At 42.2% G+C, this 25,891-nt stretch overlaps 1 protein-coding gene across 22 annotated transcripts in view; it reads left to right on the top strand.

Moving 5' to 3' along the window:
• ADGRL3 (adhesion G protein-coupled receptor L3) overlaps nt 1–25,891 on the top strand; it is a 515,916-nt gene that overhangs the window by 319,264 nt on the left and 170,761 nt on the right. For 19 of the 22 annotated variants that reach the window (XM_030492003.1, XM_030492008.1, XM_030492007.1 and 16 more), the window contains 2 exons: nt 13,944–13,958; nt 15,754–16,554. In XM_030492003.1, coding sequence (XP_030347863.1) covers nt 13,944–13,958; nt 15,754–16,554 — 816 coding nt within the window. The remainder of the gene's footprint in view (nt 1–13,943; nt 13,959–15,753; nt 16,555–25,891) is intronic. The other 3 variants (XM_030492000.1, XM_030491998.1, XM_030491987.1) reach the window with 1 other exon arrangement.

Genomic DNA, 25,891 nt, shown 5'->3' with positions numbered 1-25,891 from the left:
AGCTTCCAGCTTGCATTTCTTGCCTGTTGGCGATGACAAGAGCAATGCCATAGCCTTGCCTAGAAGCTTTTCCATGGCTTAAAAACAGAGGCATCTGCTGGGGTTGTAAACTGCTTAGCAGCTAGGCTCAGCAGCGGGGGTTCCTGTAAATTGATCAGATCTGTCATTACCTATAGATTTCACAGCTGTCATGAGGAATTCAGTCTTTGCTGTACAGCTGTGGGAATGAGAGCAGCAGAAATGCTGGCTGGAAGAGATGGACATGTGGTCACATAAGGAGAGGACAAAAAAAGCATGGTGTCTTCTGGACGTGCCTTCAGACAACAGGGATTTGGGGATGTTTTCAGGGGTAGCGATGGCTTTTCTTTGTTCTGATGCACCCCGTAATACTATGCGAAGTGGCATTTCTGTGCCCGTTTTGTATTCCTTTCCAGTGGCGTGTTTCAAGGGCATGTGTTCTGCTGTTTGAAATAATGAATCACGAGAAAAGTCCTAGTCCATGAGCCAAACCAGCCTGGATGCACAGCCCAACAGTAGACTCCTTTGCTGTGAGTCCGGCCTGAGGTCATCAAAACCTCAGTGCGCACCAAAGGACAGGATGGACCTGCTGCTGCTTCCTCCTCTTCCCTCACTCCCATGTCAGCTGTGTCTCCCAGCTGCCTGGGAGCATGCAGCACTGGAGCCATCCAATCCATCTACCTTTTTCCTTCCCCCATTTGAGTGTTTCACCAGAAGAGGCAGCGCCAGCTGCTGAGAGCCCCTGGCACCCCCTCCTTTAGTTTTCAGAGAAGATCAGTCTCTCAGCCAAAGTAATACCTATATTTCCATCTTTTCTCCATGTCTCAGGTCACATGCACAATCAGCTATTAAGAACACTGGTGTTGAACCAAGATATGGGTCATTGTCTTTCTGAAACTGCTGAGTACCTGTTCTCTTTAAAACAGGGTTGGTCATCTGCTGATTTAGACTAATGTCTTTAAAGATCAGGCCTTCCACCTCAGTCAACCCAGGTAGAGCCATCATGGGGACTTTATTCTTGTTTCTTCTATTTTGTGCATTAGCTCAATGACAACATAGTAATGCGTCAAGAGTTTAAATTTTTATAGAAGTATGCACTTGTGAAATGCCATGCCACAGAAAGTCCTTCTAGCAGTGGAGCAGGCTACCCCGCTTACTTGAGGCACTACTGTTGCCTTCAAGTTGTGATGGAGATGCGCAACATCATAGGCTTTCCTAAGCCTGTTGAGCCAAACAGTTGATTAAACCTTTGCTGGGTTGTGCCTAAGTATGATCTGAGTTTTTAATGTTCTGTTACTGCCAGGAACATGTGTTACTATCATGTTGGTGTTTTGCTGGTCACCAGAAACTTGCTTCTCTCTGAGAGGTGAAAGTGGAAAACACAGGCTGTGTTAGCAATGAACTGTGGTGGATACTAGTTGAGATGTATTCTATTGGATGGTCTCTAGGTTGTGTTTCCATACCAATCTTAATGTTGATGCTTCTTAAACTGTTCACTTCAAATTTTAGCCTGCTGCAGCCTCTTCTCACCAGCCTTAGGCCACCTAATTGTACTTACTTTAGGTCTAACTCTCAAAAGCCCTTCCCTCCCACGTCCCACCCCCAAGGTTATTTAGTAATTTGGTGGGAAGCTCAATCTTCAAAAGCCTCTCCTAGGAGATGCTGTAAGGTATGCTTGTGCTGCTTCATGGGCTCAGGCCATGGCACACTCCCATCAGATCTGTTAGATGTAGGCCTGAATGCAGAAGAGGACAGCACACAATGGAAGGAAAGGGCTGTCCTCTGTGCCACCATATCAGCATGGCCCCGTGATGTCCCTATGGGAACCTCTGGCAATGTGATCATTTGATTTTTGCACTTCTACCTCATCTAAATTGTTAAAAAGAGATTTCAAGAGAAAGAGCATTTATGTGAAGCATAGCTTTGGCATCTAGTTCTGTCCCCTAGACCTCTCAGAGTCTCTTAGCTCTATTTCTTGTTTTCAGGTTACTAAAAGCTGGACTGGAAACTGAACCTTGCCCTTAATTCTTTTCCCATTTTGAAGTTAGCAAGATAAATGTGTTGTTTTAGATAAAAACTAAGCCTCACCAAAGTAGACAGGTTTCTTGAATTACCCTATAGCAAAATGAGTGTGTTACATTGTCACTTTTTTTTTTTTTTTTTTTAACTCTAGCAAGATTTTTTTTTTTTTAAATCTATTGATGCCATGGGGAAAATGCTGCATTGGCTATGAAATAGAGAGAGGGCACCACACACTGACCGCTACAATAATGTGCACCAGTAAATATTGTGTGAGAGCTTCAGGATCCTAATTTTTTAATTACAACATATTAGAAGTTAAGCTGTTGCAAAAGCACACAAACATTTCTCTGAACCTTCATAAATTCTTGCACTTTAAATTAGAAATAGTCTCTTTTTCCTTAGTGATGAAAATGATAGATCTTAGTGGTGCCTAATACTCAGTTCATTGCAAATAGTACCAAATTTCTATGTATTCACTGCATATATTTTATTGCTGTAATTTGTGGTTCTCCCAAGCAGAATAATATTTTTACTTCACTGAATATACCAATGCAAGTTAAAGGTCTCAGATGTATTCCTTTAAAGTGACAGTTCATTCCAGCTAGGTCCCTGCTTTATATCAGTACTTAGCCACTTAAAAATAAGTATAAAATGTAATGTCATCCCTCTATGGTTCTTAGTCCCAGATTCAAACAGTGGGGAGCCAAATCTCGAAATCCATAAAGTGTTCTCTAATCACACTTAGGCTCAGAGCATGCATTTGTTGCAAGCTGCTCTCCCTAAATGCGTTTACCTGTGTGCTTGGTTAAGTAAATACACCCTAGAACCAACCTGTCAAGGGTCTGCTTGTGTGGCAGCCTCAGCTGGTGGCAGGTTTGCTTGCTGCAGTCTTGTTGAGAGCACTGCAGGGACTCTGAGCTTCATTTCTGCTTCTCGGTCAGCTCTGCATATGTGTGAGGGTTTTCTGTGCTGTTTGGTAGGTAGTGATTAATGGGTGCTTGGCATGGAAGGAAGATGTGTGAAACAGAGGCAAGGAAGATGCTTGTGCACAGCAGAGAGAGATTTGCTCAGCTGGGATTTGAGGACACTCTAACATTCAGCAGAAACAGCACATTTAATGTTGCTTTCTTGTCTGTCCCTCTTGAGGAAGCATCTATGCCTGTCTTGCACTGCATAGGCATGCACACAATCTCTCCCATTTCCCCAGGACATCTGGAGCGTGAACTGGAGAAAAGGCATCACAATTCAGCAGGGCATGATCTCCTCTGAAACATCTGCCTCTCAGTTGAGATTTTGTTGTCTTTGAGTACAGAGAGATGAAGTAAAGGAGAAGATGAAATGAAGACTCCTAAGCAGTTTTTTGCGATGCTTGCTTTAGTGGGTTATAGATGGGATGTGTCAGACTGCCGCAGGATCATTTTTTGTTAGAGTGACTTGGGAATGTGTCTCAAAGTGTAAACTATGCCAATACCTTTGCATTACACATGTGAGCATATGTGCGTGTGTCACATGCTTGGGTTAATTATTTAAATCTTAAAATGTTGGAAGTCACTCCTCTGCATGTGAGTGTGCATATGTGCCCACACACACATACAGCACATTTGCATTAATTACTTAAACCTAAAGATGCTAGAAGTCACGCCTTGATTTTTTTTTCTTCTTTTCCTTCTTCTTCTTATTTTAAATAGCAGACATTGTTAAAATTTACACCAGATTTTAAAATCTTGTTCTAAAGGACCAGTTCCTGAAGAAGTCTAACTCTTCACTTGCTCTCCAAAGCGGTTGTGGTAAAATCCCACCTCTCCAGCTACTTTATAGGTGTTCCCCAGTTCAGGCAGGACTGAAAAAAAAAGAAGTGTTGCTTTGTTGTTTGGCTTTGTGAAAATCCTTTTTTGATTTTGATGGGCGTTTTACTACAGCATCCAATTGGAGACACTTAAGAATAAGTACTATTGAGAGTCAGTTGATACAAAATCCTTCCCTGTTTTCTCAATAGCTTAAAATAAGTGGTGTTTTACCTACTAAAGCGTTATTAAAGGAAACTCAGCCATAACAGCTGGTGTCAGCAATATGCCGTTGAATCAAACAAGAAATATGGTAGATACTCCAAGATATGAGATAAGTGCCAAGGCTTATTCCAGAGCAAAGAGCTTTTCAAAAAATGTTTTCTCTGAAGAGCATCAGATTTCACTCACTTCTCACAGCACAGACATGCCTTGGCAATCATGATTAGCCTCATTTGGGCCTGTGGAATCCATTATTTTATAGCTAGTCTCATAGCTGGCAGGATGACAAACAGTTTATTCCTCTTTAGAGAGAAATTGGACCAAAAGACACAGAGCTTTAACTCAGCATTCCCCCACCTAAGACATTTTTTCCCTTCCTGCTTATTGCTTAAGGCAAGACACCTAATGTTTGCCTTGATGGCTCTGTCAGGCTTTTGACATCCCAGATATATCTCATGCTTGAATGAGGACAAATCTTTAATGAACTTCAGGCTTTTGTTCCTTTTTAATTCAGGCAGGGAAGGTTTACAATTCAGCTGGCAAGCAAGATGTAAAGAGCTATGCAAATAATAGTAATTCTTAATTAGCTACATTTGCCTAGTTGCCAAGTGATCTTTCCATGTGTTTGATGTCCCAGGAGGAGAAAGAAGTGGGGTGGTTACCCGGGTCTGTTTATCCAACCCAGTTACACATGAACTGAATGACCAAGGCCAATAAAACCTAGACTCAAACTTATTTACAAGAGCTCTCTGGGGTTAGATTTTACCAGGCAAGGTTATTTCCAAAACACCTGTTTCATTGTGAGTATTTTAACCATTCTGTCAGTCTGCCTTTCCGTGCCCCATCTCTTGAGTGCTCCCGGGCTGAGCTGGCAGCACCAGGAATGAAGTATAACATAGGCTCCTTCCCTGGGAAGCCACACTCAACAGCCCTGGAGGATCAAACCCTGCTGCCAGCACCTTCTGGTCCACCTCTGTGTGCACAGAATCCTTTCCTGATGGAGAGGAGCAGCATCTTAGGGGTTATTTTATGCCCAGACCTTTTCCAGAGAGGCACCATTAAATGAGCATTCTTGGAAAATGCTTGGCTCTCCTTTTTTTTTTTTTTTTTTTTTTTTTTAAACTTTTTAGACCTGGAGCTGTAAGTAATGAACAGTAATGCCTCTCTCCCCTTTTATAATGAAGCTCCCAGCCTGAATGAGGTTTAATTCACACCTCCATTGGAGGGACCAGATCTCCACATCTTGCTCATCCTAGCCACAGGGCTGTGTTGCTAAAGAAAAAGCGCTGCACAGGGTCAGCCCTGCAGCCCTTACCTGCCTTGCTGGATCTGGGCTTTCACTTCTTTCTTTCTTTCTTTTCTTTATTGTGGGAGAATGATGTCCAGGTGGCTGATTCTGCTGTAATTTAAAGGCAGCTCACTCATCTGCTGTTCTGCTGGAAACAATAAGAGGCCAACTGCCAAGGAAAGTTTGGCTGGATGACTTGTAGCCGTAATTGAATTTCACACAGTACTTGTATGGTCCTTTTTTTTCCCCTCTCTCATGCTAACTCATCTTGCTGCTTCTTTTTAATTGACAAATTTAAAAGAAAAATTCTGGTGCATAACAAGTGGAGAGAGTTGCAGTGTATTAAGAAGTTACTGCTGGTTTCTGTATAAACTGGTGACAACAGGGGGACATGCTACTAGCTACAGGGTCACAGTGGAATTCTGCCCGGCTCATTGATCTGCTTGTGGTGAGCCAGTGCTCTGGCAAACACTTTGACTAGCATAAACAACCTTTTTGTTTCCCAAATTCAGGGATGAACTTTTTTTTCATGTTCCTTTATCTCTGGAATCAGAGAATGGTTTGGTTTGGTAAGACACCTTAAAGATCATCTAGTTCCAACCTCCCTACCATGGGCAGGGACACATTCCACTAGAGCAGGTTGCTCAAAGCCCCGTTCAACCTGGCCTTGAACACTTCTAGTGAGAACTGTTCTAGTGTCTCACCACCCGCATAGTTCCTAATGTCTAATCTAAATCTACCCTTTTTCAGCTTAAAGCCATTCCCCCTTGTCCTGTCACTACATGCCCTTGTAAAAAGTCCCTCTCTAGATTTCCTGTACACCCCCTTTAGATACTGGAAGGTTTCCCTAAACTCTCCCTGGAGCCTTCTCTTCTCCAGGCTGAACAAGCCGAACTCTCTCAGCCTGTCTTCATAGAAGAGATGCTCCAGCCCTCTGGTCATCTTTGTGGCCCTCCTCTGGACTCACTCAAGCAGGTCTGTGTCCCTCTCGTGTTGGGGGCCCCAGAGCTGAATACAGCACTGCAGGTGGGGTCTCCTAAGAGTGGAATAGATGGGGAGAATCACCTTGTTCAACCTGCTGGCCGCGCTGCTTTTGATGCAGCCCAGCATATGGTTGACTTTCTGGGCTATGAGCACACACTGCTGGGTTATGATGAGCTGTCAGCCAATACCCCTTCTCTGAAATTAAAATCTCAAGTATAGAAGAGATTTATACACATTAAAATGTCAGATATTTCTTCCGAAGATAAACTTAGAATATAACAATGCTTACTTCTACTTCCTCCCTCCCTTCCCTCAATATATTTCAGGACTCATTATATCTTAAGTGAACTATCTTTACTTGAGAAAAACATATTTACCTCTTGGAATAATACATTCAGAAGTGCAGCACAATCACATTCAGTATCTGCTGAAGTTGATGAAGTGTCTGCTTCTTCAGAGGAGCCAGTCACCGTGACTGCTACCTGGAATAATAACAAGAGGAAAGATGCAAAGAAAGAATAGAAATTTTTCATGGAATTTCAGGAAATCTGAATGTTTGCAAAATCATTGAAAACTATTTCACTGATCTCTGCTCTGCAGAACAGCAGCAGTTCCTGCAGGGCTGGGCACATGACAGGGATTTTACTGTTTAACCCCAAAACTCAGAATCCCAAAGTTTCACTGGCTTTCTGAAGGACTGATTTTTTTAATTTTTTTTTTTTTTTTTTCCCTCTGAAGAAAATATTTAAAGGCATTTTTTTTTTTTCTGTGCTTTGGTACCTAAAACTAGAAAATGAGATCATAATATTTAAGTTCCTAGAAAAGTGACCCTGAGGGGACAGTGCCATGGAAAAGCATTTGTTATTTCTTGGGTTTGGGGGAGAGTCCATGTGATGGCTGAGGCTTCTGATGCCTATCATCTATTGTAGGGATGTCTAGCAAAAAAGATGGCTTCCTCCCAAATAGCCTGAAGTTTGATCTGTAATACACAAGGCAATTTTGTAGGAAACTAACTTTTTTCATCTCACAGAAACCTCTAGTGGACACGAGTTAATGTATATTAGTGGTTTCCTGGGTCCTGATGACTGTAAGTTACACTGACAGGTGTTTTAACATTAATAATCTTTAGTATTATTTTAGCGAACATCTATTAAATTTAGTTATTATGTATTAAAAAGCAGATTGAAAGCACTGACATTTTAAGGAAGCCCAAATTAATGGTTTGAAAGGTTTCACGAATTTATCAGATGAATAGAAATGTAAAGAAAAAAAAAATCCACTTATGAAAAACGACAGCTTTGATTTCTGCAAATCTATAGATACCATACTTAAGGATCTAATTTAGGCTGTGGTTCGTGAAAGCATTTATGGATTATTGACATTTCCAATCTCTGTACTTCACAGTGAAATTAATTAAGAGGTGATAATTTTGGGAATGTGTTACATGAAGCAATTGTAACGCAGGTTACTTGTAGAGCACCTTAATTTGCTGGTGCCTGGGTATTATATGAAAAATGTAATTTGGAAATGGAGCAAGTGAGATTATTCCTCCCTTTTATTAAATAAAGGATTAGCACTTCATATCCTGTAAAAGGCAAGCATTTCTCCTGTGCAATAAATCAAGATTTTTTGGTTTTTTTCTTTTTCCCAGCCTTATGTGAGGGAGTATAATGTGCACACAGAGGTATGTACAGTCAAGAAGACAGAAGTACACTGTTTACTGAAACCTTAAATTTTCTTGGAAATATAAATAATGTTACAGACTGAGTCCCACCATTATAATTGTTTAAACCTAGACAAACTTTAAAACTTAGTTTTCAGAATAGTTTTGGTCTGGTGGAGAACTGCAATAGAGAGGCTCAACGTTGTGTGTAGTTTTTTCATAACAAATTTGGCAGCAGTGAGAAAGCTAATTCATGGCAATATAATTGATAAGAATAATTTCTTCATTCCTTTGGCTGGAGACTGAAGCTCTGAGTGCTTTACATTCAAGTGTCAGGTTGCTCTTGGACTGCAAAGCCAGGGCTCTGTTCCCCATTTAAGTGCATGTGCACACTTGACATTGCCACAGGTGAAGGTCACCCAGGTAAAGCGCAAAGTGCAGTCTGTTACATATTTATTTATTGTACCTTGCCAAAGGAAGCTGTCATTGTTCTTGCTCTGGAAAGGAAGGGATATGATTTCTAGAAAACTTGTCATGTTGAGGAGGGAACAAATACTTAAAAATCATAGTAAAGTGGGATTAGCTGGCACAAATGGGAAGATAGCAACAGTATGTATTTCCAAAGTAGTCTTAGAAAACCTAATTCTTTCATTCTCTGTGTTTACTCCTGAGCCAAGACCCAAGAGGGCTTCTCCTATCGCACGTTAATTTTTTTCACATTAAAAGCTCGTAAAATTAATGTTTCACTGGGGCTAGTGATGAATTCTGGCTTGGGAGCATCTTGATGTGGAGAATGGGGATGGGGGCTGGTCACCATATCTTCTGTAAGCGAGAATAGCTGCAATGAAGGGACTGAGACCAAAGACCACTGTGTTGCTGTTGCTTTTCCTTTGTCTAGAGGCAAAATGTCATCTCGCCTTCTGCTGGCTACAGCTTGCTTCAGTGGATGTGACTGCGTTCCTGTTATTAGGGCATTCAAGGTCCAGTGACCACCCACCTGCACTACAGCAGGACTTCAGGCTTTTCTAGAAGGAGCATGGGGATGAGAGAAACGGTGGTATATTCTTTGGTTTCCAACTGTGCTGCACAGAGTGAGTGCTGAGCTTGGCTATGTGGTCTCTTTTGTCATTTTAATTATCTGTCAAAAGAAGAAAATGAAGCAGACATGTGTACTTCTGCAGCATTTTGAACTTTAGGCTGCCAAAACAGCATGTGTCATATAAATGCCAAGCCAGCTAACTGTACTTCTAGCAAACCGTATGTAGGAGTTGGAGTGTGGTTTAAGTTCAAATTAATAAGAGTATTCTCATATTTTTTCATATTTTTACAGGGCTTTGAACAACCTGGTCTAGCGGAAGGTGTTCCTGTCTATGGCAGGGAAGTTAGAACTAGAACCCAAACCATTCTGTGATTTTCATTCCTTGGGTTTAGATAAATTTATCTTAGATCAAGCTGCTGCAGAGTTCAGCTTTCCTCAAACTGTGTTTCCCCATTGGGATGTGTCTGTATACCACCTGTGCTTCCTGACAGTAGAGCTTCATGACAATAGAGCACCATGGGTTTGGAACATCTACAGGTGTGGTCCTGTTCAGCCTCAATGGCTGGGTGCTGGGATGGGGAACCAGAAGGACAAGCGAGAAGCTGATGACTCTCCAACAGGAGCGTTCCTGTGCTCCATTCTAATGTTGCCTCTGATCTGTCAACATCTGCATTTTCTCAGGGACCTCAACAACTTTCTTAAATTTTAAGTGTTGAAAAGAGAAACTGCTCAGAACCTCGTGCCCTATTACTATTAGCCTGGCTGGGAATACATCCTACCCAACAGCAGATTTTCCTACACCCTAGAGGACAGAGTTTTTCTAGCACTGACCATAGAGTCCCGTCATCAGTGATCCACCATGCTGGATATGCTGTGAATCTGATGCCGCCCTTTGCAGTATATTGCTTAGTTGCCTAGACTACTGCCTTCTATTTTAATAGCTCAAAGGAAGGCTGTTATCAACATGTGCTTTGGTGCCCTGAATTTTGAACGCATCTTTTGTTTACTTTAACCTTCTTTTAGTAGGGGAACACTGAGACTCCAGTACTCAGCCCCGTCTTCGAAAGAGTGCCTTCATTTCCAAGCATGCTCTACATGGGTGTGCTTTGGGGTGCCTTGCTAGGTTTGTGGGCTCCAAAACATGTTGCTGTTCAACCTAAAACCCACAGGTGGTGTTCTGGAGTGTGTGTGTTGGGGAGAAACACATAAATTGTGGATATTATAGGCAAGCCCTCAAGTCAAAGGCTGAGAGAGTTGTGAGTGCTTTGCTGTTGGCACAACGCTGGCCAAGGAGCTTGGGGTCTGGGGATTAGCGAGAAAAAGAAAGGCTCTAGATCCCAGACCATCCTTACATGAGGAGCCCCGGTGCAAGGCAACTTCCAAACTTCATTTAACTATTAGAGGGACCTCAATGCTTTGAGTCCAGCACAACAGGGCTCAGAGCCAAGTAGTGAGTCTGCTATGCAATGGTCACCATCTTGCACCACGGATCATTTATCCAGGCAGGGCACAAGGCCAGTGCTGTGTCTTTTGGGAATGTTTCTCCCTAGTTGGTTCCCTAGTGCCAGGACTGCTTTTCAGCTTCACCTCCCCATGCATCCTGATCAAGCTGGTTGGTGGAGGCGAGATGCAGTGGTAAGCCACATCTGGCATGAAGCAACCTCAGCATGGCTGAGAGACTGCATCTTGTTCTGCTAAGGTCAGCCTTAAAATCTTGTTTTCTTAGCCCTTACATATTGTCATTAACTACGTGTTTAACACTGAGTCTTTGAATATTAAATCAGTTTGACCTGTGAAGGACAGGAACAGAGAGTGGATGTCATTTATTCTGCTATTAAACATTTGTCCTGAAAAAAAAAAAACCAAACAAAAGCAACAACCAAAACAAAACAAACAGCTGGCAAAGTACAGGGCACAACTTTTTACTTACCTTCACAATTTTAACATCCCCCATACCCAGGTCATTTTTTTCCAAGGAGTTTTGCGCTGCTGTTGTGGGTTTTGAAGCAGTGCCAGGGAGAGAGCTCTCTACAGGACTCTGTCACTGCATGCTTATGCCTGAAACAGTTGAGTGCAACTCAATGTGGTGGTAAGAAAATGAGCAGTTAATGTTGTTCAAGTGTTAATTGTGCCAGAAATTAAAAGTGTATTTTCAGAGCCTCAGTCCATCAGTACTAAGAGTATGTAATCCATTTGTTTGTGTGATTTCTTTGAATGGCTGACAGGAATATGCCTGATTGCTCGGGAGTAGGCTGTAATGGCTGATGATCGCACATCAGTGTTGTTTTTTCTTCTGTCCAAAGAAACAGCAGAAAACCGGGTTATGTGGAAAGTCTTGTTTGTAACTCCCCTCAAACCTGGTAAGTGTTTCTTGATTTCCATTGGGCCTTTGGCACTGTTGAAGCCAATGGCACTGACCTGCAGCTGGCATAGGAAATTCAGGTAAAATACCCTTGTTCTGCTCCAATGCAGCAATAGCAGGAGTGGAAGATGTCACTGTAAGAAAAATAAATGTGTATGTCTGGTTTTTCTGTAGATCCCTGCAGGAAGGTAAGGTGCCTCCTGTGTTATAAGCGGTATTTAAATTCTACAGACTGGCACAGGCAGTAATGTCTGTAATTGGGCATAATTAAAAAAAAAAAAAAATTCCAATACTTTATGAAGACGGTTTTGCAGTGATGTTGCATAACTGAAGGGATAGTCAGAGCCTAATTAGACCCTTCCTTTTAATATTGCTCAATGAGCTAAATCCTCCATGCTTCCCATGCAACCTGTTTGAATAATATGACATCCCGATAAAAGCTGAGTAATTATTGAAATTCAAAAGCATTAAGTCTTAAATCAGCAGGAGCAAAATACGTATTTGGGATACATACAATAGAAAGCACTGTGCAGGAGGTCACCAAAACACATACGATGTCTGGAATTATAAGAGAGCTGGATATGGCACTGACTGCTAATAACACATATGAGCTATTCAGGAGAAGGGTAATCAATGCTCCAGGTCACTCAGCTCAGCTGGTCGCAAATATATTATCTCCTGCAAAAGCTTCTCTCTTCCTGCTTTACAATATCACACTGTTGTTCGAGTGTATTACAAAAGCTTTTGCTCGTTTGGAAACATAAATTACTACCTTCTAGGCTGCCAGAGGTACAGTAATACCATCAGCCAGAGGAATCAGTGTGAAGCCATACATTTGGGGATCTGTCACGTTGCTTTCTTGGTTTTGCCAAGGACATTTAATGTTTTTCTGCATACCTTACTTAACCGTGGCCAGCCACAGCCTGGCATGGGGAGAACAATTGCTGTGTGGGTTTCGCCAGTTGCTGGGTCTGGTGCCTTTTAATCTTGCTGGTTCTTTCCCTTGCAAAACCAGGTGCTTGCACTGAAGTGTGTCATTTCTGCTCCCTAGAGCCCTGACAGCCACATGGTGAAAACATTTGCCTTTAACCTTAACCTGTTATGAGGTAGACTCAAGGCCCAGATAAAACGGCTGTTCAAGTTTGGAAACATTCATTTTGAGAGCTGCAGTTGGCTCCGGATGTATGCCTCCCCACACAGCAAAGTGCAGATCTACATGTCTAGTCAATGCATTTGCAGTCTTAGCCTGAAATCATTCTTCCATTGAGCCTGGAGTTTCCCATCCAAATGAATGAGACTTTTGAATGCAAAGGGATTTGCAGTCCCAGCGCTGGAGGACAGTCATTTGGCAAGTGTCTCAGTCTGGAAGGGGCCAGGATGAACTCTGGGCAAGTAAAAACAAAATGCACGTGCATACCTTTGCATTCCTGTCTCGCTCTCTGAACAGAGATCTCTCAGCTGTCAAAACCATACTGTTTTGCTGGCAAGTTCTCGCTTCTCCCTCGGTGATATTTTATGAGGTCTGCCTTCTCCTACACTCTTGGAGAAGAGGCCCCGCAGAACTAGCAAACCCCAAGGCTGGAGGTGAAGAAGCTGTTTGGGGCCTCATGATGCTGTAAGAAGTAGGGGTCTGTGCCACGACTGCAGGGGGCTTTTGGATGAGGGCCCCAAGGCCTCTTGCAGGAGGTTGTTAGCTGCAGAAACCGATACTGAGCATTTAGCAACTAGTAAGTGCGCTAGATTTATTTATTCTGACTGCAAAGGGCTTTGTCCAAAGGGACGCAGCCTCTTCAGCAGCATTATTATGCATGGTAAATAATTCACATAAAAATATTCAGAAAGTTATGGGCTTGGGCTTTTTAAATAGTGCTTAGATATTTTTAACTTGTTAACATGGTAAGTCTTCAGGATCTTATAAATCATATGACAATATTTAAAATGTTTTTTTCCAAGTCCTACCAAAGCTTGTTTCTCCGAGACATAGGTAGGACTCTACAGACATCCACCAATGTGCTTCATTTGACTCCCCTAAATTCTCCATTTGTGTCATAAGGGAATATATTCGTGTCCTAAGGGAATAGTCTCCTACTTCAAGTAAGGATCTCTATTTTACAGGATTTCGGTGAAATATATGAAGATGTATATTCTGTAAAGTTTCTCTCTGGAGTTTTTATTCTATACATAAATCTGTATCAGTCATATTTCAGTGTATGGGTATTTCATTTTACTTTATGAAACCAGTCCAAGGCTGCTGCTGACGAGGTATCTCAAAAAGTTCACTTTGGGGCTTGATATGTCCCAAGTGTTGTTTTTCTTTTCTTCTTAAAGATTTTTGTAAAGTTCAAATTTGTCTGTATTTTGTTTAGCTTGTCTGCATATTATCTAGTGTATATCAGAGGAAAGGCTTTATGTATATATATATGTAAAATGTTCACATACTAAAGTAAATTAATAAAGCTTCCTTTTCATATGAAAGAGGTGAAGAAAAGTACCTGGCCAATGCAGTACCATTAATCTATTCTCTTTTCTCCTTTCTCTCTTTACCTCTCTCTCTACAATAGAAGTGGAACAAAAAGGTAATTAAATACCTTTCAAATTCTATATATTACTTATGTATAGGCTAAGTTATTTAACAGTTTAACGTTTTAGTTGAAATACTTTGTCATTAATTCTCACTACTTTTTTGTTAAAGTTTATTTAGTATCTCTGCTGCTCAACTTCACCAGATAACTCATTTTTGCTGATTTTTTTTTTTTACCAGTGCCACTTTTTTTCATTAAATTTCTATTCAAAGGTTTAGATAACTCACTCTTTTCCTGCCCCAAAGAATTTGGCAAGTGTGCATACATATGTATGTGCATAAGTATATCTAATTATGCCATAAAAGCCTCTTGGAAACAGCTCCGCTTTATCAGCAACTCTGGGTGGTTACTTAGACTCCAATAGAGCAATATACTTTCACACCAGTTACTAAATCTTATTTTCCTCCTGTCTCGCTCTCCAGAGGATATTACCAATTTCTGCATTTCTGAAAATAATTGGTTACGCTCCAACCAGGGAGCACGAACACAGGATCCCATCTGCCAGCCCTGTGCTACCAGAAGCCTGTGGTGGGATGCCTCTTCATGCCTCCCTGCTGCCCATCCCATCATCATGGTTATTGTACTACTCATGCTCATGGAGATTAGCGTTACAAATAACCAATCACTATTCTCCTCCTGAAGCGTGTGAAGCACCTCAGGTCAGGAAGGTGCTACTGGGGATGACAAGAGCTGAGTGAGCCAGTTTTGCTCCACAGCATCCTTCCTTTTGTCTCCCCGTCCAGCCGGCTGACCTCTTGGCGTTGGCATTCCCATGATGCCGAGGTTAGCTGGGCACCGTCTGAGCCTCCTCCCAGGCGCTGGGCATGCCCTGGCTCCTCTCAGCCCCCCCGAAGTCTGAGCAGCAAAGCACTCCGGTTAGTCAAACTGCTCCTCTGTGCTCCTCTCATGTAACAATAGAAGGTATATGTTCTTAAGTTTGAATTACTACTATATTTAACAGGACATTTTTTAACTGATTAAAATCTAGACCTTGGGTTCCTCTCCGGTGAACTTTATTCTTTTCCTTCCTTCTTTCCTTTCTTCCTTCCTTCCTTCCTTGTCTTTTCTTTTCAGCATCCATACGTCATTCATTTTTAATTGCGTGGACTGCATGTTTTGTGTGTCCTGTAGCAGCTTTGAAAGCCTCATTTCTAGTTATACTACAGATCTGTAGACGGATGTTTCCCTCCTCCCCACCCTTCCCACTCCCTTTGCTTTAAATGCTCTTCTGAGTTGCTAAGGGATTCGCCTCTGCTTTGCTATTGGTACCCTTTAAATATTTCATATCGCTTGGGATGTAAGGATGGGAATTTCTTTCTCTTATTTCCATTTCTAGGCCACTGTTCTGTGGATTGTTCAAATAAATATGTGGATCAATTCCTTGGGAGTTTATCCCTTCACCTAGTAGGTACAAATTCACTGCAGAATATAATGGAAATACAAAGCCAGAAATTCTTTGGGGGTACATATTCATTTCAGAGTTTACAAAGGCAAGTGGTCCAAGTAAGTACACCTGTGAAAGCAGATTTGAAAAGCAATAAGAAAATGAGCCACAGCTGGTTGAAAAATCAGGGAGAAAAAAAATCAGTTTGGTGGAGCAAATCTTGTTCTGGAGACATGGCCAGTGGGACGGCTAGTCTCCAGCTACAAGGCATTGCTTTTGAGTTTCCTCTGATCTCGAGTATCCTCTGCTCCAGAACTAGAAGCTGTTGAGATGTTTGAGCCAATCACCCTCGGACTGTCCTTAACTTTGGTTTCTTTTGTTTTAAATTCTTTTCCCCTCCAACAGTCTTTCTTTGCCCTGGACTGCTGAAAGGAGTGTACCAGAGCGAACACTTATTTGAATCTGACCACCAATCTGGTGCCTGGTGCAAGGACCCTCTGCAGGCGTCTGACAAGATCTACTACATGCCCTGGACGCCATACCGGACAGACACACTGACGGAGTACTCCTCCAAGGATGACTTCATTGCTGGGAGGCCAACCACTACCTACAAACTCCCTCACCGGGTGGATGGCACAGGGTTCGTGGTGTATGATGGGGCTTTGTTCTTCAACAAGGAACGAACCAGGAACATAGTCAAGTTTGACTTGCGGACAAGGATAAAAAGCGGGGAGGCTATCATAGCTAATGCAAATTATCATGACACCTCTCCCTACCGCTGGGGAGGCAAGTCTGATATAGACTTGGCTGTGGATGAGAACGGGCTGTGGGTAATCTATGCAACAGAACAAAATAATGGCAAAATAGTCATTAGCCAGTTAAACCCTTACACGTTAAGGATTGAAGGGACGTGGGATACTGCCTATGACAAGAGGTCAGCTTCTAACGCCTTCATGATCTGTGGGATTTTGTATGTGGTGAAGTCTGTATATGAAGATGACGACAATGAAGCCACAGGGAATAAAATAGACTACATATATAACACTGACCAAAGCAAGGATAGCATGGTGGATGTACCTTTTCCAAACTCCTACCAGTATATTGCTGCTGTGGATTATAATCCCCGGGACAACCTCCTTTATGTATGGAACAACTATCACGTTGTAAAATATTCCTTGGATTTTGGCCCTCTGGACAGCAGAGCAGGTAAGGCCTTTAATACTGAGCCAAAGTCTGATTCGTGCTTTCTATCTTTCTTGCAAATAGGGTGTAAAATTGAAGTACACTTCTGTCTTCTGATATGTCTATGTTTCTGTAAATTAAGTCCCACCACAAGGCCTATTATGGATATTAAGACATTAATATGTGCAGAATATTTTTTTTTTAACTTAGTTTGAAATGAAATGGAGAAAGGAGTGCACTATGCGCTACCTGTAATTGAGCTGAAACAGTCTCCAAACGTCCACACTCTTGTTTGCCTCACAGGGATAGTAGTCTTTTCTCCTTAACTGAATTGTCCTCTGTACCTCAGATCATTTTCCCTTCTGCAGGAATTCTGGCAAAACAAAACATGGAAGATGTTGTCTCTGCAAACAGAGGGGGGGAAAACTGCCAGCCAGCTTAAATGACTGCATTCCATTAAGCTGGGGGAGTTCAGGCATTCAGGGAAGCTGACGCTAATTGCATATGTGAGCATGCACCCAGTAGTGTGTGTCTAGAGTTGGGAGAGGAATTGACAATGAAAACTTCTCTATTGTTGAGTTCTTTAAAGTTTCTTTTTCAAAGCATTTGATGGCTTACTATGACTCACTATACTTTCTCTAAGAGAAAGTCCCCTAGAGGATTCCCAGCTTTTCCACCTTTTTTTCTGTTAGAAATTATGCTGGTAATTACTTAGTTGGATTATATTCCTTTATCTTCACCAACTTCATCAATTTGCAAGTAGTATGTTCAGGTTGCCACTGTATTAGTAACATGACTTAAGCTATAGATTGTGGTCAAACTCATATGACGGTACAAGAATTTCCAAACAGCATTTGCTCATATAGTTATCAGGTAGTTTCTATGCTGGACTGTGCACTTCAGAAAGGCTGAAAAAGTAAGAGGAAAGGCAGAATTCATGTCATTTGGACAGGAAACTATTTGATTCATAATGGCACTTCCCAAAACATTCTTTTTCTTAATCAAGAAACTCAGAAGTGGATGAGTGGATTCAGGGCTTCAGGTTGCAAAAGAGAAGTCGAGAGGTTTCTGTTGCTGAGCTTTTTTTTTTTTTTTCCTGTGTGCAGCCTGTTATCTGTATAAAAAATGGATCAAGAGATGCTGAAAGAAACTGTGGCTATGAAATCCAGAGGAGGGGTGGAATAAAAGTAATAAAATGGCAGTGAATTTCTCATTTTTATACAAAAATGTAGGGAAGAAGTGAAGGAAATCTTGAAGAGGCAGATGAACAAAACCAAGTGACTGTTAAGAGAAGAGCAGGGACATTTTCAATGATGTTGACCTCTGCAAGATCTCAGATGAGCAAAAAATGAAGTAATACTTCTCATTCTCCCAACTTAATGATGAGCATGTACTTTCTGAGTACTGGAGTGAAGCAGAGCAATTTGTGAGCTATTGGTTATCCCCGAGGAGTGAAAATCAATTGCATCCCTTCTATTTCACAGAGTTTCTCTCCTTTTCAGTGAAATATTTCTAGGTATTACAGCACACTCTCTACTGCTGCTTTTTCATGGGGTGACTCTTGTCAGTAACACCATCTTTAATGTAAAAAAAAAAAAAAAAAAAAACCATAGTCAGTGAAAACCCCAATTTTTGTACTTTCCTGCAAAAAGGGAAATGTTTTTCCCCCTTTTTCCAGTCTAAGCTGGTGAGATGAGAGACCAGGTGAAAACCTTGAAGAGGGCTGAAAGCCTGTGAGGTGCAAGGATTTGATTTGTCACTGTTTTGAAGCCCCTTTAATTTCATTCATGTTTGGATGAGAATTTAAAATGCCCCAGTGCTTCAGATGGAAAGTTGAAGATGTTTTTGGCTTTGAGTGGTGGACATGAGGGGGTTAATCTGGTGTCAGGGAGTCTGGTGAGCCCTCTCTGATGTTTCTTTCATGCAACTTTTGATAGCTTTGTAATGTGGGGACAAAGCTGAATTTTACATGTGTTTCTCTTCTCTGAAAACTGCCAGGATTTCCTTTTTGGCAGAAATGCATAAGGATCCCATTACCTCACTATTTTATGGGTTTAGAGGACTTTTGAGAGGACTGCTCTTGATAGCAAGTGAAATTTTCGATGAGACAGCTCAAATGGGCCAAGCCATTTCAAAGTGAAGAAAAATACCTTTGCAAAGGGAGTTTACTGCTCCATTACCTGCGCAGCCTGATTAGTGGGAACGTTATGAGTCAGTCAAACAGGAACACTGATTTTGAATTGAATAAGTGAGTAACACTTGCTTGACACTAGTTGGATGTTTGGTTTGGGGTTTTGGGTTAGGTTTTGGTTGGGTTTTTTTTTTATTTTTTGTTTTCAGAAAGGAGCCAGGAGACCAGGTCTGTGTGGCTCTTTCTCTTCCAAGTTCAGTGCAATGCATTTTCTGATTAGCACCAAATTTCATGCTGCGGTGACTTCTATATAATAAATACATTGCTGGCATAAGCCCAGCTCTTCCACCAAAGAGCAGAACAGGAGCCAGTACAACGCTAGGAAAGCAGTGAAGGACCAGGATATTTTATTTGGTTATTTATTTAGTTATTTTTTTACAGAGTGGATTGTGGATATGTGTTTCCCCTCTCCTCTTCCAAAATTACCAGTGTTTCTCTGTTTAGAGCAACGCCATGTTCAGTGCAGCCATTTTCTATAGGGTTACAGTTTGAGTAGCAAAATATGTAAACAATATCTGCTTAATTAGAAAATAAAAGAAAGAATATAAAATTGATGGGTTGAACAAATTGGTTGTTAAAAGACAATTAAGTGTGAAATTTTAGGAGAAAAGCTTTAAAAAACAAACATTGATCTTAACAAAAAGAGTCATATATTTAGCTACCTAAATAGGCAGTAACATATTTGAAATGTTTTTGAAATCTGCTGGTATCATACATTTCAAGGTTATCTAAAATTAAAAAAAAAAAAAACACCACCAAAAAAAAAAAAAAAAAACCAAAAAACAGATGCTGGGGGCTCCAGTTCGCTTAGATTTGAGCATTTTCAGTCTTTTTCCAAACTATCCAGGGAAAATGGAAGGAGGCAGGAATCACTTAGCTTATAGGAAGGGCAGGGATCCCATCCTCTTGCTCTTCACAGTGATTAAACATTTTCTGTCAGTTTTAATTAAAGGTCTGCTTGTGTGTGTAGGTTTGGAACATATTTGAGATCTGCACTGTCTCAGAACTTCTCTCACCCACTGTTTAAAAAAATCAGCTTTTAGTCTCGGAGTAAATGAGTGTCAAACCCTGGAGTTTCTGTGCTCAGCTTCTGTAGCAGCTGAAGGTACCAGGGAAGTTGCTGGAGTAACTGATCTAAAAGCAATTTAGGGCTCTTGACTGAATTAAAACCAAGTGTTCATTTTTCTCAGAAATGGGAAAAGCTGCATTTTAAGGATTTGACACAGTCTTCTTTTTTTTTTTTTCCCCCCGCTTTTGTCTGGGGTTGTTTTCATTTATCCCAAAAGAAGTTTTGAAAGCAAGCAGTCCTCAATGCCTGCAAATTCCAAGAAACCTGTCATTAATATCTGCCTTCAGGAAGTGAACCTGAAGTTACCAAAAGCCTTCAAAGCATATTTTCTTTGTTTACACTGTTTGGCCTTAAAATTAGGGTTTTTTTGAGGATGCTTCTCCATAAATACTCCTGAGCTTTTGTGCTATTTCTTTGTAGATGCTTTTGAGTTTCATAGAATCAAAGAACAGTTAGGGTTGAATGGACCTTAAAGATCATCTAGTTCCAACCCCCCTGCCATAGGCAAGGACACCTTCCATTAGACCAGGTTGCTCCAAGCCTTGTCTAACCTGGCCAACTTTCAGGGATAGGGCAGCCACAATTTCTCTGGGCAACCCGTTCCAGTGTCTCACCACCCTCATAGCAAAGAATTTATTCCTGATGTCTCATCTAAGGCTACCCTATTTCAGTTCAAAACCATTCCCCCTTGTCCTATCACTATATGTCCTTGATTCCAGATTCCTTGAAGGCCTACTTTAGGTACTGAAAGGCTTCCCTAAGGTCTCCCTGGAGCCTTCTCTTCTCCAAGCTGAACAAGCCAACTCTCTCAGTCTGTCTTCGTAGGAGAGGTGCTCCAGCCCCCGAACATCTTCATGGCCCTCCTCTGGACTTGCTTAAACAGGTCCATGACCCTCTTGTGTCTTGAAGATGCCAGAGCGTAACGTAGTACTCCAGGTAGGGTCTTGCAAGAGTAGAGTAGAGGGGGAGAATCACCTCCCTTGACCTGCTGGCCATGCTCCTTTTGATGCAGTCCAGCATACGATTGTCAGCCAACAGCCCCAATTCCTTCTCAGGGCTGCCCTCAGTCTAGTCTCTGCCCAGCCTGTAGCTGTGCCTGGGATTGACCCAACCCGGGTGCAGGACCTTGCACTTGGCCTTGTCGAACTTCACGAGGTTGGCATTGGCCTGGATGGCATCCCTTCCCTCCAGCATGTTGACTGCATGATGACACACAACTTGGTGTCCTCAGGAAACTTGATGAGGGTGCACTCAATCCCACTGTCCATGTCGCTGACAAAACAGTGCCCGTCCCAGCATGGACCCCTGAGGGACACCACTCGTCACTGGTCTCCACTTGGTTGTCGAGCCGTTGACCACAACTCTCTAACTGCAACCATCCAGCCAATTCCTTATCTGCTGAGTGATCCATCCTCAAATCCATGCCTCTCCAACTTGTAGACAAGGATGCTGTGCGGGATAGTGTCAAACACTTTGCACAAGTCTGGGTAGATGACGTCAGTTGCTCTTTCCTTATCAACCAAAGCTATAGCCCCACCATAGAAGGCCACCAAGTTTGTCAGGCACGATTTGCCCTTAGTGAAGACATGTTGGCTGTCACCAATCACCCCCTTATTGTCCATGTGCCTTAGCGTAATTTCCAGGAGGATCTGCTCCATGATCTTGCCAGGCACCGAGGTGAGACTGACTGGCCTGTAGTTCCCTGGGTCTTCCTTTTCTCCCTTTTTAAAAATGGGGAGAAAGATTTGCTAACGGTTCGCTAATTTGAAGTGATAGAATAGCTCTGCAACTCTAGTAGTGTTTTACATCACATTCTTCAATAATTTGAACCCAGAAAAGTGTTCAGATTGTTTTCTTATGTGCCCCACTAGATACATGCAGAGAGGTAAACTAAAGTCTATCAACAGAATTTTCCACAACCTAATCAGTCTTAATATTCACCAGAGTTACCTGGTTTAATCATCACCCACTTGTGATAAAGTCTGCGTAAACAAATTCAAGAAAACATCAACAAATCCTCATCTCCAAAAACGTAAAGTGCTTCCATCCCACTTCCCAGCACTACGCTGCATACAAACACACATCTGGCTTTGCATTTCTGTACCTCCCTGGGCAGTCATGGCTCCTGACTGGGCACCAGCTAGGTGTTCCTGGGCAGCAGAAAGACCAGAAGAAGAAAGTTTTGTCCTTTAAATGCCTAAGGCTCCCCATGCCAGGGCCAGCAGCTCTTGTGTAGGAGCTTGGGATGTGATGGCTGAACATTTAGGCCAGGGGTAGGGGCTGGAGCCTGTCCCATAGCTTAGCAGTGAAGGACTTGAACCAGGATAAGGATCCCTCCGTGTATGTCTGGGACTTGTATGTCCTGACAGTTGTTCCCAGTGACATGGGAAATACAGAGCTCCTACTTTTGAGGAGATGTTTTAAATTATGTCCAGGAGACCAAGGCGTTACAATTCCGGGTGTTTAACAGATGTATGAAGTTAATAAATAAATATGCCAAATAGATAAGGAAGACAGTGATATGATATAGAGCTTCTAAAACAGCCTCATTGCGCTTAAGTGTCTTCCATAGATTGCATATTAATGCTGTGGACTGCCAGTCCAGTAACCAAATGTGATATGAAGAGCATATGTCAAACCTTTATTCTCCACATTTTATTAAATATTGTGGGATGCTCTCTTGACATGTGATTCCAACCGTTTTATTCAGTAAGGGTGGTTGGGATGCTGGGGTTTGTTTAGGGTTTTTGTTGGTTTTCTGTTTGGGTTTTTTTTTTTTCTAAAGCAGTTTTACAATGCAGATAAGGTGAACCCTCTGTCCTTATAATATGATAATTAAGTGCATTTGTGTCTTGGGTAAAAGATGTGGCAGTATGGTGATGAATAAGAACTTTAAACACATATGACACCTCGTTAAAATGTAATTTTCACATCATAAATCTGAGGCATTTCCTTTGACAGCTGAGTAATGTGGATAGTGGGCAGAGGATCTTGAACATTTCAAAGTTGTCACGTGCTAATGGGTAGCTGAAAGCAGCTTCCTGCTCTGCTCGCCTTTAACGCCCTACATCCTTGGGGAATGCATCAAAAGGGCTGCCAAATCTTAAATCCCACTTGTGCACAGGATATGAATTGCCATCGCTTCAAGATCCCATTGCGATAAGCCATGCTTAGTATCTGAAGTTAAATTCAGGCTGCATTTTAAAAGGCCAGCTGAGCTTTTTTGATGAGCTGCTGCTTCTGTCTGACAAGGGCCATTTTTAGGGGGGTGCTGACTGTTTAATTGCGGCTTCTCTTGTGCTTTTATTTTCTAGTTGCTTTCCTCCTATCTAGGAGCATCCCTAGCTCTCTAGCTCCTGTTCCTCTTCATTGCTTACAGTGACAGCTGCTGGTTGCACAGTATTGCTGAAGGTTTTCAGAGAGATCAGCGCGTGCTCTCAGCAGCCTCTGCTGAACACGTATCATGACTGGGTCCCTGGCACATCTTTTATAGCAAAGCTGGCACCCCAACCAAATTTGCTGGCCAGCCAGTACCTTAAGCTTAGAAGAAAAGGAGAATATTTCAGCTACCCCGGGGGTATGCTGGGATCCAGCATTGTGTTTGTTCTCCATTTTGAGGCCTTATCTTTTGAGTCTCTTTATTTTTATCCTGTTTTAAATTTTCCCTCTTTCTAAAGCAGTGTTTGATTAAAAAAAAATTATAAAAAAGTAACATATCACTGGACACTTTTCTGAAATCAGGTATTTCTGTCTTTTTTGGTCAGGAAAGCTGGAGTTTGAGCTCTTTTCTTCTGCCTTCTCACAAAAAATCCTTTGAAAGTGTAAGATTCCTCAGCTTCAAAACGTTCCCTTTGTGGAGCATTTAATGAATAGTAATACTGTTTGGTTAGCACAGCAGGAGTATCTTCAGTGCCTCTCCAGTATGAATAAATACATGGTTGCTCCATCTTCCTAAATGAAAATGTACTTCTTTCAGAAGGACCATAGAACAGGAGGTAGCCTTACGAAATGGAGGTGGAGGAGCCTTTCTTTTCCTCAAGTCATTCCTCCTACTACAAGGCACTTGTCTGAGCCAGCCTGAGAAGATCATAGAATCAGCTAGGTTGGGAAAGACCTTCAAAATCATGAAGTTCCATTATTCCAGGACTGCCAAGTCCACCACTAAACCATGTCACTAAGGGCCTCATCTACACGCTTTTTGAACACTTCCAGGGACGGTGACGCCACCACTTCCCTGTACAGCAGATCTAACACATCTGGGAGCTAAACTGAGATACTGCTATATCCTCTTTAGAATTAGTTGTTAGCATCGCAAACCAAACAGGGCTTTGCTCTAAAACCCTGCATGCCATGGTCTGGGGTCCTGTTCTCACAGGCTCACAAGCAGGAGTGCTTGGGAACTGGGATGGTGGATAGCCAGGATGCTTGCAGTAGGGGAAGGGCGGGCAGCAAGAGATAAAATGATTAAGCTAAACTTCACTTCAAGCTTCAAAACAAAAGGAGGCCAGAGACTTCAGCACTTCATAATCCTGTCAAACGCCAGGAGGGGGAAAGCACCTTGCCAAGAACATGTCGGAAAAGCTGAGGCGGCTGTTCCTGGCAGCAAGCATGAGATGTACTGCTGAAGACAGTGATTGCATAGGGATAAAAGCATTAAGTACGTATGAAGGATAGTGTCTTTTCCTCTTCTGCAGTGAGATCTTCAGCTTGAGGAATCAGCCTGAAGTTGTGATTAATTGTTGTTTCATTAAATTCAAGACCACCGGGGTTGTCACACTGACATCCACTACAGCTTATCAGTCTGACGTACATACTTTGCACCAAACCCAGCCATGAGTGTGCCAGCCCTCTGGTCCGAGCTGTTTGCCAGAGGCAGAGAACGAGAGGTGACACATAGCAAATGTCCAAGGCCACTTTTTGCAGGAGGAAGTGACCGCATCATGTACTGTGGACAGCTTTTAGCATTGTATTTTTACACATGGTTTTTAGTAGTGAGTGCACTGTTTATCACTTGACGAGTGGATTTTGCTGGCTTGTTTGCAGTGATGGGTGTCTGCACAGGCTTGGGGGCATAGACCTCAAGAGAATCCAGGACGTTCCGTTTTTGAGCTGTTGCCTCTGCCAGCTCCTCTCCTCCAAACCAAAAGCAGGAATATAACCTGCCAGGCTTTTTCACAAGGCATTACTCTCTCAGCTTACATTATATTTGTGTACCTGATTCCTCAAGGCTGGTTGTACATAGTGCAAACATCTGCACCCTGCAGTTCTGCTCTAGCCTGGCTGCAAAGCCACTAGGCTGGCCTGGGATGTGGGCTTCCAGATGCTTTCTTCATGCTCGAGCTTGGTGTTTTGCTAATGTGTTTTTAAAATGAGCAGCCTTTATTCCTGCTTCCCACTGAAAATACCTCCACTGTGGCAGCTCATGGGTCTGTATTGCTCTCCTCGCTCGTCTGCCACTGATTGTGTTTGTTCTGGAAATGACTACTGTAGTATTTTTAGCAGCACTTATTAAGATTCGTCTCCTGAAGTCTAGTTCAGTGTTGCTACTTAACTTTTTCGATGCCACCCTCACTTTCCAGTGCTGCCATGCCAGGTTTTCTTTCTTTCTTTAACCAAGAAAGCAGATGTGGATGCCCTGCCGTATTCTGCTTTAGTGTCAAAGCAAGCAGAAGATGCATTGGATGCTCTTCATACAGCTGGTCTTCATACTTAGGTTAAAACAGAGTAAAAAGCTCTTCAGGAGTAAGTTGCAAAATTATTGAACCTTTATGAAGACCCTTGGCTTGACTTCAGGAAGGTGTGAAAATGCCTTTAGCATCTCCCCATCCTTCAGATGTGGCAGCAAGTCAATTTTCCAGACACCTAAGTTATGACTGTGCTGATAAAAAAGTATCCAATGTATACATGAGGAACGAAAAGGTCAACCTTATCCTCACAAGTCCAGCTGAACTCTCATGGTAGGGTTAGATTTGGCGGGTTGCTGAAAGGTAGGAAATCTAGGTTGAAGGTAGAAAAAGAATTTCGGTAGCTAGTTTGAAGATCTCCACATTCTGGAAGAAGTGAGACCAGCCATGAAAGGCTGGGAAACGCTAGTAGGCGAT

Source organism: Strigops habroptila, chromosome 7 (assembly GCF_004027225.2).
Source record: "Strigops habroptila isolate Jane chromosome 7, bStrHab1.2.pri, whole genome shotgun sequence".
Lineage (NCBI taxonomy): Eukaryota > Metazoa > Chordata > Aves > Psittaciformes > Psittacidae > Strigops > Strigops habroptila.
Note: the sequence above shows the minus strand (reverse complement) of the source record. Positions and strands in the feature narration are given on the sequence as shown.